A 15087-nucleotide genomic window follows, 5' to 3' on the forward strand; every position below is an offset into this window, starting at 1 on the left:
CTCAGTGGCTTAATGCAATATAAAGTTATTTCTCTCACACATATGCCCAATAAGAGCTTGGGTGTTGAGTGACCCAGACTGATGGAAAGGTCTATCGTCTTCGGTACACTACACCCAAAGTCACTCTGAGGTTTCTTGCACCATCCTGAAGGTGAAATACATCCAATTCAACTGGCCAGAATTCTCTTGCCTACACCTAACTGCAAGGGAGGCTGGGAAATTTAGTTGAACTGTGGGCCCAGAGGGAAACAAAACCAGTTTGGCAACCAGCTAGCCAGTCTCAGTCAAACTAACAGATCAGATAACTCTACTGGTTCAAGCAGAAAGCTTCCGCTTTTTCTTTCAAAATGTGCTCCTTAAAGAACTAAAACCATTTTTTATTTCCGGCCATGTCGCAGGGCATGTGGGATCTTAGTTCCCTGACCAGGGATGGAGCCCATGCCCCATGCAGTGGAAGCATGAGGTTTTCACCACTGGACCACCAGAGAAGCCCCCTAAAGGCACTTTTAGATGAGCTTAGTGCATGGCTTTTTTTTTTTTAAGAAGGGAAAGATAATTATTTGCTTCTATGCTGAGGATATTACCACTAAGCAGGCTCTGAATCTTTCTACATAATTATCGTCAGAGAGCATGGCTTGAAATCAACTCTTTTTATATTCAAATATTGTTTTAGGTCGCTGTCCTCCAACATTTAATTGATTTATTGACAAAAAATTTATACAGCACATGCACTATGCAGTTACCTGGAAAGTAAAAATTTTTAACTAATTTATTGAGTTCTCTTGACTAATAGAGGCTAGAATGATTTTTTTTTTTTTTTTTTTGTGGTATGCGGGCCTCTCACTGTTGTGGCCTCTCCCGTTGCACAGCAGAGGCTCCAGACGCGCAGGCTCAGCGGCCATGGCTTATGGGCCCAGCCATTCCGCGGCATGTGGGATCTTCCCGGACCAGGGCACGAACCCGTGTCCCCTGCATCGGCAGGCGGACTCTCAACCACTGCGCCACCAGGGAAGCCCAGCTAGAATGATCTTGACCACATGTGTGTGGAAGTACTTTGGGGCCTGAGGCATTATCTGTCCATGTGATTATGTGGGTTAAGATCTATTTTTCGAGGAAAGTTTTAAGTCCACTTCCAAATGGCAGTAGGATAGCCTTTTTTCAAGCTATCACACTGTTAGACCCCTTACTTCTCTAAAAGATTGTTAGTCCTATCTTCAGTGCCATTGATTTTCAAAACAATTACTAATTAGCAGCAAGATCATTTCCACTCTAGTCTCTTGCCAGAGAAATGACTTCAATTCTCTCCTACACATTATTTATCAAAAGCTCAGGTGAAAGAAGTAATATTCATTGAGGATTACCTGAAGGATATGTAATCCATCCATTTCTCTAGACATTCTAACTGTTATCGCTGATTCACAGCTGCTAGTATAAGCTGTGTAGCTGGATTGCCTCTGGTCCCTTATAGAACTGCTTTTACTGAGCTGCACTTTGGTTTTATGCATTCAAGCTAGTTCTGAGAGATGGCCCTGGGAATCTTGCTGTTGTGTTTACTGCAGGGATATCGTTGAGGACTTTGACCAGTATGTCACAGAGTGACTCATGATGAAGGAGTATTTCTCTCAGATCTTAATACCAGGAAGCTAGGAAGCTATATTTCTCTTAAGAACTACTTCATTTTTTTTTTTATTATGGGCACACTGAATTTCATAATTGTTCATATTTCCCTATTGCTCTGTTCCTGGAAGCTCAGAATCAAATATACAGCCCAGATCTAGTTACTGTTTAGAACTGTATAATATGCACTTTTGTATGTCAGTCCTAACAATTGACTTCATTTTCCTTCTCCTGTTTGTCTTTACTTTTATTTTTTTTTAACATCTTTATTGAAGTATAATTGCTTTACATTGTTGTATTAGTTGCTGCTGTATAACAAAGTGAATAAGCTATACGTATACATATATCCCCATATCCCCTCCCTCTTGCGTCTCCCTCCCACCCTCCCTATCCCACCCCTCTAGGTGGACACAAAGCACCGAGCTGATCTCTCTGTGATATGCGGCTGCTTAAAAATATGGAACGCTTCACGAATTTGCGTGTCATCCTTGCGCAGGGGCCATGCTAATCTTCTCAGTATCGTTCCAAATTTAGTATATGTGCTGCCGAAGGGAGCACTGTCTTTACTTTTCACCTTCATCCTAATTTCTGAATTATTTCCTGTTATATTTCTATAAGGTGCTTCGAATCCTTTTGGGAACATATAAACTATTTACATGTTTCAGAACGTATTTGCGTGTGTATGTTTTTATATGAAGTAATGCTCAAATATTTGGAATAACAAACAAAAGATTTTGAGCTAGATATTTGCTTAAACACAAGTTTTACCTTGGAGTTCATGTTTGTTTCTTTCCTTGTACTTCACTGATTCTAACATCTGTCCTCCAATTCATGCTTTAAACCCCTCCCACCCTTACTTTTTCTCAAGCTCCTTTTTTTTTTTTCAAGCTCCTTTTTGATGGCTCCTCAGAGAGGCTTTCTGACCCCCGTTCTCTCTAAAGCTGATGTTTGTCCCCTACCTACCTCACCTCATTATTCTCCCTCCCAAGCACCCTGCCTTTTTCTTCATAGCACCATCTTTTAAGTTCATTTTATTAATTCACTTGATAGTTACCTGTCTCCTCCACTAGAGAGTGAACATGTGAGGGGAAGTACTGTGTTATTTGCTTCATCTAGGTCTTAAGATGAATGAATCAACGTTTCAGCCCCAAAACTGCAGAAAATCTCTTCTCACTCTCTTATACCCTAAGGATAGTTCCCTTTTCTGAACTCCTGAATTTACTCCTGTCTGACCACAATCACCCACCACATTTAAAGGCTTTGATTCCTCTTTGTTTCATGTTTCAGGATGGATTTCCTCAATTACATTGTGAGTTTTTAATTATTTGGTTAATGGATTAGAGGAACACTGGAGGTACAGTCAGTAGTACCTAGATTTCAGCAAGGGGTTTAAATAGTCTCTTGTGATATTCATGAGGGCAATGATGACAGAAGGGCATGAAGGGGAGGTAGAAAGAGAGCTTACATTTATTGAGAACTATTTAGATTAGAGAAGAGAAGAACCAGTGAATGCAAATGACAGGGAGGTAGATTTCACTTCACTTCTTTAACAATGAGGGTAAGCCCAAAATAGAATGAGTTTCCTTGGAAGATCCTTCACTCAACAAAATGTACTGAGCACATTTCATGTGCCAGGCATGGTCCTGGTTACTGGGGATGGAGCATGAATAAGACCTGGTCCCTATTCTCATGGCACTGACAATCTAGGCAATCTAGACAATCTAGATGGGAAGAATCCATCACAGAAAATGTTCCATCAGGCCTGAAATCAGGGATTCTAGCCCTGGGCAGAAGCCAGATTCAGAGGTGGAAGAAGGAAGTGAATGTATGTTTTTTGAAGACTTAAAACTGTATATCAGACACCATTCGAAGCACCATACACAACCTCCACGTTCCCTTAAGACACACAGATCCTTGAGGGGAGGAACATTATACTGCTCTTCGGTTCCTCAGGGCCCTGAGTGTTGTTGTGCACATAGGAGACATTTGGTATTCAGTTGACAACTGATATCATTCAAGTGCTTCAATGGCAATGAGATGCTAGTAGCATTCTTGTGCCGGCACACAGACAGTAAAATAAAAATTAACAATGCCATAAAAAACAAGTTAAATTATTTGCCAGAGACCAATTTTTGCAGGTCTTGTCAAAGTTGGATATACACTCAGGACTTCCTGGCCTGCAGTCCTGGACTTAGATTTCAAAGCCACACCTCTCCCTCCAAATACATGAGGTAACTGTAATTGTTATGTAGCCAGTCATTACGGGGATAGCTGCAACTATGCCATCTGTAATAAGAGCCTTGATGAAAGCTCTCGGTACTATTTTAAATATGCTATGAGTTTTGTTTCCTCTGCCTTTACAGAAATGAATTGACTTTTTAAATTTAAGTATGGTTGATGTACAATATTATACAAGTTTCAGGTATACAACATAGTGATTCACAATTTTTAAATGTTATATACTTCATTTATAGCTATTATAAAATATTGGCTATATTCTCTGTACTCTACAATATATTCTTTTTTTTTTCTTAAAGGAGAAGGGTCCCAAATCAGTTTTTTTTAAATAAATTTTTTATTATTTTATTTTTTTTTGGCTGCCTTGGGTCTTCATTGCTGCGCACAGGCTTTCTCTAGTTGCGGCGAGCGGGGGCTACTCTTCACTGCGGTGCACAGGCTTCTCATTGCGGTGGCTTCTCTTGTTGCAGAGCACAGGCTCTAGGCACACGGGCTTCAGCAGTTGTGGCTCATGGGCTCTAGAGCACAGGTTCAGTAGTGTGGCGCACGGGTTTAGTTGCTCCGCAGCATGTGGGATCTTCCTGGACTAGGGCTTGAACCCGTGTTCCCTGCATTTGCAGGAGTATTCTTAACCACTGCACCACCAGGGAAGTCTACCAGGGAAGTCCCTGTACAATATACTCTTGTAGCTTATTTTTTAGGCTCTGGACATGCAGGCTCAGCGGCCATGGCTCATGGGCCTAGCTGCTCCGTGGCATGTGGGATCTTCCCGGACCGGGTCACGAACCTGTATCCCCTGCATCGGCAGGCGGACTCTCAACCACTGCGCCACCAGGGAAGCCCTGTAGCTTTTTTAAAGTATTTATTTATTTATTTAGGCTATGCTGGTCTTAGTTGTGGCATGTGGGGTCTTTAGTTGCAGCATGCGGGATCTTTTAGCTGCGGCATGCATGGGGGATCTAGTTCCCCGACCAGGGATCGAACCCGAGCCTCCTGTATTGGGAGCGTGGAGTCTTATGCACTGAACCACCAGGGAAATCCCTGTAGCTTATTTATTTTATACATAGTAGTTTGTATCTCTTAATCCCCTACCCCTATCTTGCCCCTCCCCCCTTCCCGCTCCTTGACAGTAATCATGTTTGTTCTCTATATCTGTGAGTCTATTTCTTTTTTGCTATATTCACTAGTTTGTTTTATTTTTTAGATTCCATATATAAGTAATATCATATAGTATTTGTCTGTGACATTTCACTAAGTATAATACTCTCCAAGTCCACCCACGTTTTACTCTAGATCCAGCAGGGGGAGCCAGGTCCATGTTAATTAAAGGCAAAAACCAAACCAAAACAACACACCTCCCCAAAAAAACACTAAAAAAAAACCCTTCTAATTTCCAAAGTATTCTATTTCCACCTTCCATTAAGTGTCCGTGAACAGCTCTTTCTTTCCTCTCTGAGAATTTAGGGCATAAAAATGAACTTAATACATGTCACAACAGAAAACTTACACTTTTTTGAATTCCCTTGAAAACGTCAGTATTCCATTTACCCATTTATTCCCACAAGCACGAATTGTTGCCTGCTCTGCCTGCTGGTCTGAGGCAGGACAAGAGGCAGTGAGAGCAGGGAAGGGTCAGACTAGAGATCTGTGATGGGGCAGCTAATAGGAGACAGCAGCCACCTTCAGGGAGGAAGAGATCGTTGAATTGTATCTTGAAGGACAGTTAAGCATTCTTCAGTCAGTCATGGTTGGAACTGGCATTCCAGACTGTGAGAATAATATGAACAAATAACAGATGCAGTGTATTTGTAGAATTACAGATAGGAGAGGAGCAAGGTTGAGGGTAGGTAAGATAATTCTGAAAAGTAACCTAAGTAGAGTTTATTTCAACAGTGTTGGATAATGGCTAACCATAATAACTAATATTTGTGTTAAATAAATATCTAATATTCAGCGAATACTTATATAGCACTTAATATATTCCAAATGCAGTTGTAAGTACTTTATAACTATTAACTAATTTAATCTTCACACAATCTGATTATTCTCCCCATTTCCAAATGAAGAAACTGAGGAAAAGTGAGGTTGAATAATTTGCCCAAGGTCACACAACCTGGGAGGGGTGGAGCTGGCATTTGAGACCTGAAAGTCTTGCTCCAGTCTCTGCCACTGATCTAAATATTTGACCCTTGGGCTTTCCTGGTGGCGCAGTGGTTAAGAATCCGCCTGCCAATGCAGGGGACACGGGTTCAAGCCCTGGTCCGGGAAGATTCCACCTGCCGCGGAGGAACTAAGCCCGTGTGCCATAACTACTGAGCCTGCGCTCTAGAGCCCGCGAGCCACAACTACTGAGCCCAAGTGCCACAACTACTGAAGCCCGCCCTCCTAGAGCCCATGCTCCACAACAAGAGAAGACACAGCAATGAGAAGCCTGCGCACCGCAACGAAGAGTGGCCCCCCTTCGCCACAACTAGAGAAAGTCTGCGCACAGCAACAAAGATCCAATGCAACCAAAAATAAAAATACTAAATAAAATTAATTTAAATAAATAAATATTTGACCCGTGTGATCTCCTTTAATTCTCACAACAACTCTCTGAAATCAGTGCTATCATTATACCCATTTTGTAGATGTGGAAAGAAACATAAAGTTAAGTAATTTGCCTGAGGTCACACAACCAGTAAGTGATGGAGAAAGGTTTAAACCCAGGCAGTCTGATACCAGAGCCCATGTTTTTGTGGTTGGTTTGTTTGCTTGTTGTTGTTGTTTAAATTTTGATTTACAGTCAAAATGATTCCAAAGGTGTAAAATAGTATACAACGAAATGTGTCTTTCCATTACTGTTACCAGAGACCTAGTTCTCTCCCTAAAAACCAATGCTATTAGCTTCTTATGTATCCTTCTATACACAAACAAAAAATATATGTGTTATTTCCCCATATTATCACACAAACTGTGTATACACTACATATTTTTCCACATTTATTTTTTATTTTATTTTTTATTTTTGGCTGTGTTAGGTCTTCGTTGCTGCACGTGGGCTTTCTCTAGTTGGGGTGAGCAGGGGCTACTCTTCATTGCAGTGCATGGGCTTCTCATTGTGGTGGCTTCTCTTGTTGCGGAGCACGGGCTCTAGGCACGTGGACTTCAGTAGTTGTGGCGCACGAGCGTAGCTGCCTCGCGGCAGGTGGGATCTTCCCAGACCAGGGCTCGAACCCATGTCCCCTGCATTGGCAGGCAGATTCTTAACCACTGCACCACCAGGAAGGCCCCACATTTGCTTCTAAAACATAATGATATATCTTCTTAATGGCTGCACAGTATTTCTGTGTATGGATGTATTGTATTTTTGTTTTACCAGTCCATAACTGTTAGTTGGTTTCCAATCTTTTGCTATTGTAAGCAATGAATGGGGGACTTTCCTGGTGGTCCAGTGGCTAAGGCTCTGCACTCACAATGCAGGGGGCCCAGGTTCGATCCCTGGTCAAGGGACTAGACCCCACATGCCACAACCAAGAGTTCACATGCCACGACTAAAGATCCCGCACGCCACAACTGAGACCTGGCACAATCAAATAAATTAATATTTTAAAATTAAGAAAAAAAAATGAATGGCAAGGAATAAAGACTTGTGTATCTGTCATTTCCCACAGGTGTGGGCCTATATGCAGGATAAATTCCTAGAATGTATTTACTGGTCAAAGATACCTGAATCTGTAATTTTTTTTTTTTTAATTTGGCTGTGGTGGATCTTAGTTGCAGCACTCAGGATCTTCGCTGCTGCGTGCGGGACCTTTCAGTTGCAGCACGCGGGATCTAGTTCCCTGACCAGGGATCAAACCCAGGCCTCCTGCATTGGGAGCACGGAGTCTTAACCACTGGACAACCAGGGAAGTCCCTGAATCTGTAATTTTGATTGAAGTTGTGAAATTGCTCTCTGTAGAGGCAGTACCAGTATATATGCCCTCCTACAACAGGAGTATCTGTTTCCCCATTCCTTTAGGATCACAGTGTGTTAAGTGAAAAATTATTATCTCCATGCAGGTTTAATTTGCATTTCTCTTATAAGTGAGATTGAACATCATTCCATGTATTTAAGAATCATTTAACATTTCTTCTTCTGTGTGGACCATTTGATCATAATCGTTGTCCATTTTTCTATTGGGTTGTAGAGGAAGAGAGATATATTCCAGCTCCTGGCCAAAAACCTACATGTAATTTTTTCAGGCCCAGGTGTAGGCAATTACAAAGGCTTTACTTGGCAAGTCTCACAGGTGAATACTGCCCCCACTAGAATTGCACAGGCAGTACGCTGCAGCCTCTGAAGGGAGTTTTACTCAAGGACTCAGGACCCTCTCTGACCACCCATGGTCTTACATATCTGCATTTCTAGACCAGGAGCCTACACTTGGAGGTCTCTTTCATTAGGACTTTCCTCGGGGCCTCTGCTTAGGCTTCCTTATTGGTGGGAGAGGAGGGAGGGAGAGGCCATGAAGACACTTTCTCCCTTCTCACTCAGTACTAGTACTTTTCCACTCTGACTCAGTACTCAGTGCTTTACCATTCCTAGCCCTCCTATAATCCCCCTTACCCCCCCACCCCGACCCCATATCTGTGCTGATCCACCTGACCTGCAATGTTCCATGAGGGAAAATGCAAGCAGATGGAGTCAAAACTTTCTCTGTTTTAGCCTCTTGCTTATACTATCACAGTAAGTGATGAAAGGCTTGACTCTTACTTTCATTTTAGCCTGTTGCTTTAATGGAGCACTCTGAACATCTGGCAGCTCAGCTCTCTCCCGCTCTGCTGAGCGCTTGACTTTATATAAATATATCAACACACACTCACAAGATCAAGATAGACAATGAGAAGAGAAAGCTGAGAGTTAGGATGACCCCAACCTCAGGACCAAGGGGGTTCCCAGAACATGGGACTTAAACTGCTAAAAGTGAGTTTGCCAAGTACTTTCTCGGTTTTAAAACTGAATCACATAATGATTTGACAGCTGTTCCAATATACACATCTCTGGAAGAAGATTCCACGTGGGAGTTTCTCAGACTAACTTTCTTTCTTTCTTTATGGCTGCATTGGGTCTTCGTTGCTGTGCGTGGGCTTTCTCTAGTTGCAGCGAGCGGGGGCTACTCTTTGCTGCTGTGTACGGGCTTCTCGTTGCACTGGCTTCTCTTGTTGCGGATCACGGGCTCTAGGTGCTAGGGCTTCAGTAATTGTGGCTCGCGGGCTCTAGAGCGCAGGCTCAGTAGCTGCGGCGCATGGGCTTAGTTGTTCTGTGGCATGTGGGATCCTCCAGGACCGGGGCTCGAACACCGTGTGCCCTGCATTGGCAGGCGGATCCTTAACCACTGCACCACGAGGGAAGGCCCATCTCAGACTGATTCTTGACCTCTCAATGAAAGTATTGAAACAGGATGGGAAATATTTTACACAGGGGAACTGTGTCAATTTGACAGAAGCCCTGTCACTCTATGAAGAACAGCTGCGGTGCCTGTATTGTTCTGTGGAATTCTCAAAGGAGATTGTCTATGTCCCTTCATACTTGGAGTTGTGGGTATTTTACACTGTTTGGAAGAAAGCTAAACCTTGAAAATCAATTTCCCCTAACCCTGTGTGCTGCAAATAGCCTTCCTGACCTTCGTAGGCTGTACATGACATCGAAGCGAGTCAGACAATTGATTGTGAATCCCTTCAAGTTTTCTTTTTTTAATTATTTTTTTAATTTAAAAATCAAATGGAAAGTGTATATTTTGATGAGCTAGACTGTTATTTTTTTGAAAGTCAGCTGAAGGATGATTAGACAGCACAGTGAAGGCTGCTAAATGCACTGAACCCCTAGAATGTGATTTTTGTCTTTGTTTTTCTGTGTGGGCTTTTTGTTTGTTTGTTTCTGTTTTGGTAGACTTTGAATTTGGTTGTTTGGAGGAATGAACATCATTGTTTTCTTCTGGAGGGAAGTTGTTGATGGAGTTTCTTTCCCCCCAAACTTGACATAGATATTAAAATTTGGTGCTTATAAGGAAAGACTTTTAAAAATGAATAGCAATGCTTCGATTAAAATTACAAATGAGAAAAAAAACCCCAAAAAACTGAATCACAACCCGAGAATCTGTTCAGTCCTGGGGCAAACTGGAACAGTTAGTTGGTCTGTGTGAGATTAGACACTTGTAGTGAACACATCAACCCCGACCCCTGCAATCCAGTGGGAATATGAAAAGGAGACTCAAAACTATAGAGCAGAAAATTGTGAAAAAGAATGTATAAACATTGGGCTATGGGAGTTCAGGAGGAGCTGGGGGTGGGAATTGCAAAGAAAAGTTATTAAAGCAGAAATTGTCAACTAGAAAGGTTTTTAAGTAAATGTGATTTGAAAGATGGGGTATACTTACATATGTATTCTTCAATAATAGACAAATCCATTCTATGTTGACTGGAAAAAATATCATAGACATTCAGGAAGCTTATTTCATAAAAGTGATTTGCTTACAGCTTGACAGCTAATGAAAAACACACCATCGTGTGCAGCTTAGTGGAGATAATGTGTATAAAGCTGGCATAGGGACTTCCCTGGTGGTCCAGTGGTAAAGAATCTGCCATGCAATGCAGGGGACGGGGTTCGATCCCTGGTCAGGGAACTAAGATCCCACATGCCGCAGGGCAACTAAGCCCATGCACCTCAGCTAGAGAGAGAAACCTGCACGCCACAACTTCTGAGCTTGCGCGTCTCAACTAGAGAGAGAAAAACCCACAGGCCACAACTAGAGAGAAGCCCACACACCAAAACGAAGATCCCACATGCCTCAACAAAGATCCCACGTGCCGCAACTAAGACCCAATGCAGCCAAAACTAAACTAAAATAAAATAAATAATAAATAAGTCTTAAAAAAAAAAAGCTGGCATAGTGCTTGGTACCCAGTAGGGGCTCAGACTCTGCTCTTCCTGACTTCATCCCTTTCTCTTTCTGAAGTTGGCTCATGAATTACAAGGTAGTTTCATTGTCTAGTACAGTGCCTGGCACATAGTCAGTGCTCAATTAACACTTGCTGAATAAATATGGAATGTATACATTAATTAATTTGACATTGATTTTGGCTTGATGTCAAGCCAGTTTCTAGGCATTAGTTAGGATGACCAAAACTACCTCCTTTTATATTCTAAATTTAGTCAGGTGTTGTAAGCCGTATTCATCACTTAATCTTAAAAGGAAAAATATATTATGTTCTCTTGGGCTATGTTTATCATTTCTTGATATCTTAAGATGTGCAGTTGCATTGCAGAGCTCAGCTAAAGATTATTACACCCACAAGAGAGTATAATAGCAGAGCACATACCATAGTCATATGTAGTCTGAATTCCAACTACTTTGGTTAATTTACAATTTTTTTAAATTGCAGTAAAATACACATAACATGAAATTTACCATCTTAACCATTTTTTTTTTTCATCTTAACCATTTTTTAAATAAATTTATCTATTTATTTATTTATGGCTGCGTTGGGTCTTCGTTGCCGTGCACATGCTTTCTCTAGTTGAGGCGAGTGGGGGCTACTCTTCGTTGCGATGCACGGGCTTCTCATTGTCTTGGCTGCATTGGCAGTGGATTCTTAACCACTGCACCACCAGGGAAGTCCCCATCTTAACCATTTTTAAGTATATAGGTCAGTGGCATTAAGTATATTCACACTGTTGTGCAGCCAACCTCCAGAACTCTTTTCACCTTGCAAAACTGAAACTCTATATTCATTAAAGAACAACTTCCCATTCCTCTTCCTTCCAGCTCCTATCAATCACCTTTCTGCTTTCCATCTCTATGAATTTGATTACTCTAGGAACCTCATATAAGTGTAATCATACAAAAGTGTTTATCGTTTTGTGACTGGCTTATTTCACTTAGTATAATGTCATCAAGGTTCATCCATGTTGTAGCATGTGTCAGAATTCCTTTGCTTTTTAAGGCTGAATAACATACAATTGTATGTATGTAGCACATTTTGTTTATCCCTTCATCTATTCATGGACACACGGGTTGCTTCCCTCATTTGGCTATTGTGAATACTGCTACTATGAACATGCATATACAAATATCTCTTTGAGACCGTGCTTTAAATTCTTTCGGGTATATACCCAGAAGTAGAATTGCTGGATCATATGGTAGTTCTATTTTTAATTTTTTGGAGGAACTGTCATACTGTTTTCCATAGTGCTGCACTATTTTACATTCCTACCAACAGTGCACAAGGGTTCCAATTTCTCCACATCCTCATCAACACTTGTTATTTTATTTATTTATTTATTTGGTTGTGTCAGGTCTCAGTTGTGGCTCACAGGCTCCTTAGTTGCGGCTCCCAGGCTCCTTAGTTGTGGCATGTGAACTCTTAGTTTCAGCATGCATGTGGGATCTAGTTCCCTGACCAGGGATTGAATCCAGGCCCCCTGCATTGGGAGCATGGAGTCTTAACCACTGCGCCACCAGGAAAGTCCCAACACTTGTTATTTTCTGATTTTGTTTTTGTTCATTTTACAGTAGCCATCGTAATGAGTATGAGGTAATATCTCATTATGGTTTTGTGGTTAATTTAAAAATCAAAATAAAACCTTTTTAAAAATGGCTGCGTGAGGTTAAAAAGTCAAATAATGAAATTCTAAAAGGGTTATAATGTCCCCATTCCTATCCCATCCCTCTTTGCTCCCCAATCCTGCTCCTCAGAGCAGCTTTTTTTTTTCCAACTATTTTAATTGTTCTTCTGGTCCTCCACTCCATAGTCCTAAATAGTGTGGTAAGATGGTTATTTCTCGATTTATCTGTTTCAGTCGTTATTATTTTGTAATTATGGCAGACAGAGATTCAGCATTCTTCAACCATTCTCTTCTTCCACTCCTCCCATATAATTGTGTAAGCAAGTTAATTCAATATGACTAAGCATAATTTACTATTGAAGCATATATCATACATAAATTATGTTTCCTTTCTTACATATATTTCTGTTTCTTCCAGATTTAATAACTGTCTCATCTTCTAATTTGCTCAATTTTCTATATATCTATTGCTAATTCTTCCCATATACTCCAACAGCTTCTTATTATAGGCTTCTATAGAGTCAAACATATCAGACAACGCATGGTCTCCATGCTTTCCTAGAGATACTCCTTCTGGAGCCCTCTGTTCTCATACACCTCCAATCTAGTTGTGTTGTTTTATAAGCCTGCTACATAGTTGTTGTCTAGGGACTTCCCTTCCAACTCCCTCTGGAAGTTGGAGTTACAGTAACTTTAAAAAATTCTAAGCAAATTAAAATTTCACATGAAAAACAATGTCTGACATTAGTTAGCTTTGGATGCATCCTACCTGAGTTCCTAGGTTGGTGAGTTCTAGTCTCTGTTTCTTTAGTATTGTACTCGCTCCTCCACAGCACAGCTCCTTGAGGGTGCTATTGCTCAGGGCTCTAAGAATTATGTAAGGATAATAAGAACAGATGAAGAAACATCAAGAGGAAAATATAGTGTGCTCATTACAAAAAAAGTTGCAAAAATACCAACATGTGGAAAGAATGAGGGACAGTAATCTCAGCCCTCTCCATACTCCCACAACCAAAGACAACCCCTATTAACATTTTTGTCTATTTCCTTCCCATCTTTTTTTTAAGCCTAGATTTGGTTGTTGTTGGACCGTATTGTATATCCTATTTTATTTTCTGCATTTTATTATTTTTTTAAATTTTTATTTATTTATTTTTTGCCGCATTAGGTCTTCGTTGCTGTGCGCGGGCTTTCTCTAGTTGCGGCAAGCAGGGGCTGCTCTTCGTTGCGGTGCACAGGCTTCTCATTGCAGTGGCTTCTCTTGCTGTGGAGCACAGGCTCTAGGTGCACAGGCTTCAGTAGTTGTGGCACGCGGGCTCAGTAGTTGTGGCTTGCGGGCTCTAAAACACAGGCTCAGTAGTTGTGGCGCACGGGCTTAGTTGCTCCGCGGCATGTAGAATCTTCCCGGACCAGGGCTCGATCCCGTGTCCCCTGCATTGGCAGGTGGATTCTTAACCACTGTGCCACCAGGAAGACCTATTTTCTGCATCTTAAACAAAAATTTTATGGAAACATTTTTCTAGGGGCTTATATTCAGAAATATCATTTTAAAAAATGACTGCATAGTAGCCCATCCAGTTGAAGTACTGTAATTAATAGACCTTCTACTGTTGTATCTTTAGATTGTTACCAATTTTCCACCATTATAAATAATGTTTTGGTAAATATTTTGTCATAAAAGCTTTTGCATAATTGGAATTCTTTCCTTCAGATACATTTTTACTAAGTCAAAGGATATGACATTTTTAAGGCTGAAAGAAGATTTTTTTTTTCTTGACAAGCTTTCTTCAAGGATGTATATTCAGAGACTGACACTCTTATACTAAATGGTCATGATGTATTTTGTACTCTTTACTGGCTACACTTCAATATGGCTAGGACTAGAGGATTAGATGGCCAGACATCCAGAGTTAATTATGTACAGTTCAGGACAGAAAGAAAAAGATCAAAAGTCTGAGAAGATGCCCAAGATAAAGTGGTTCAGAAATGCTACAGGTAGGATCAAATACATGTTTATCAGTCCTTACAGCTCAGAAGTGCTTTGTCCTCTGGCACATCATGAAGAAAATCCGTCTCTGGGCTTGTGTTTATAGTCTCCCTCCCTCCTTTCTCCTCCTTCCCTCCCTCCCTTCCTCCCTCCCTTCCTCCCTCCCTCCCTCCTCTCTCTCTTTCTTTCAACAACACATCATTACAACTTACAACAGCACATCATGTAAGTTCTAGTAGCTATTGGACCTCAAGGGTACGCTAAACCGCTATTAATCAGAACACTGATGTTTATGTTGTACACCTAAAATGAATACAATGTTATATGTCAATTATGTCTCAGTAAAACTGGAAGAAAATAAAAAGAATCCTGCATCCATAATTTCCCTGAGTCTTAAACTCTTCACCTTTCAGGCTGCATTGCTGGCTCTAAAAAAGGGCTGAACTCCTCCTTGTGTTATGAAGCTTCTCTCCTGATTGCCCCCAACAGTATAGGCGCTCAATAAATGGAGTATCATACAACAGGATGAACTCTAACAGACTCTCATAAGACAGGATTTCATTTTATATTCTAGACCAGGAGAAACAACTTATCTGACCCAGAAAGTCTATCTCTATGGTGACAGACGATTTTTTTTTTTTTGAGTATGCACTAT

General features: G+C 41.0%; 1 protein-coding gene and 1 non-coding gene across 3 annotated transcripts in view; both read right to left on the reverse strand.

Annotated features, from left to right (window-relative positions):
• Nucleotides 1-2068: 2068 nt before the first annotated feature.
• On the reverse strand, nt 2069-2175 carry LOC117313472 (U6 spliceosomal RNA). Its single transcript, XR_004527978.1, has one exon. It is a non-coding gene; the product is annotated as a U6 spliceosomal RNA (small nuclear RNA).
• Nucleotides 2176-4976: 2801 nt separating this feature from the next.
• LOC141279368 (uncharacterized) overlaps nt 4977-15087 on the reverse strand; it is a 55920-nt gene continuing 45809 nt past the window's right edge. For both annotated transcript variants that reach the window (XR_012333479.1, XM_073808650.1), the window contains 3 exons: nt 13215-13311; nt 10257-10297; nt 4977-5622 (listed from right to left, as the gene is read on the reverse strand). Coding sequence is in view for 1 of the 2 variants with exons in the window: in XM_073808650.1 (XP_073664751.1) it covers nt 10289-10297; nt 13215-13311 (106 nt within the window). In the remaining variant the exon portion in view is untranslated. The remainder of the gene's footprint in view (nt 5623-10256; nt 10298-13214; nt 13312-15087) is intronic.

The sequence above is a fragment of the Tursiops truncatus genome, chromosome 8 (assembly GCF_011762595.2).
Source record: "Tursiops truncatus isolate mTurTru1 chromosome 8, mTurTru1.mat.Y, whole genome shotgun sequence".
Classification (NCBI taxonomy): Eukaryota; Metazoa; Chordata; class Mammalia; order Artiodactyla; family Delphinidae; genus Tursiops; species Tursiops truncatus.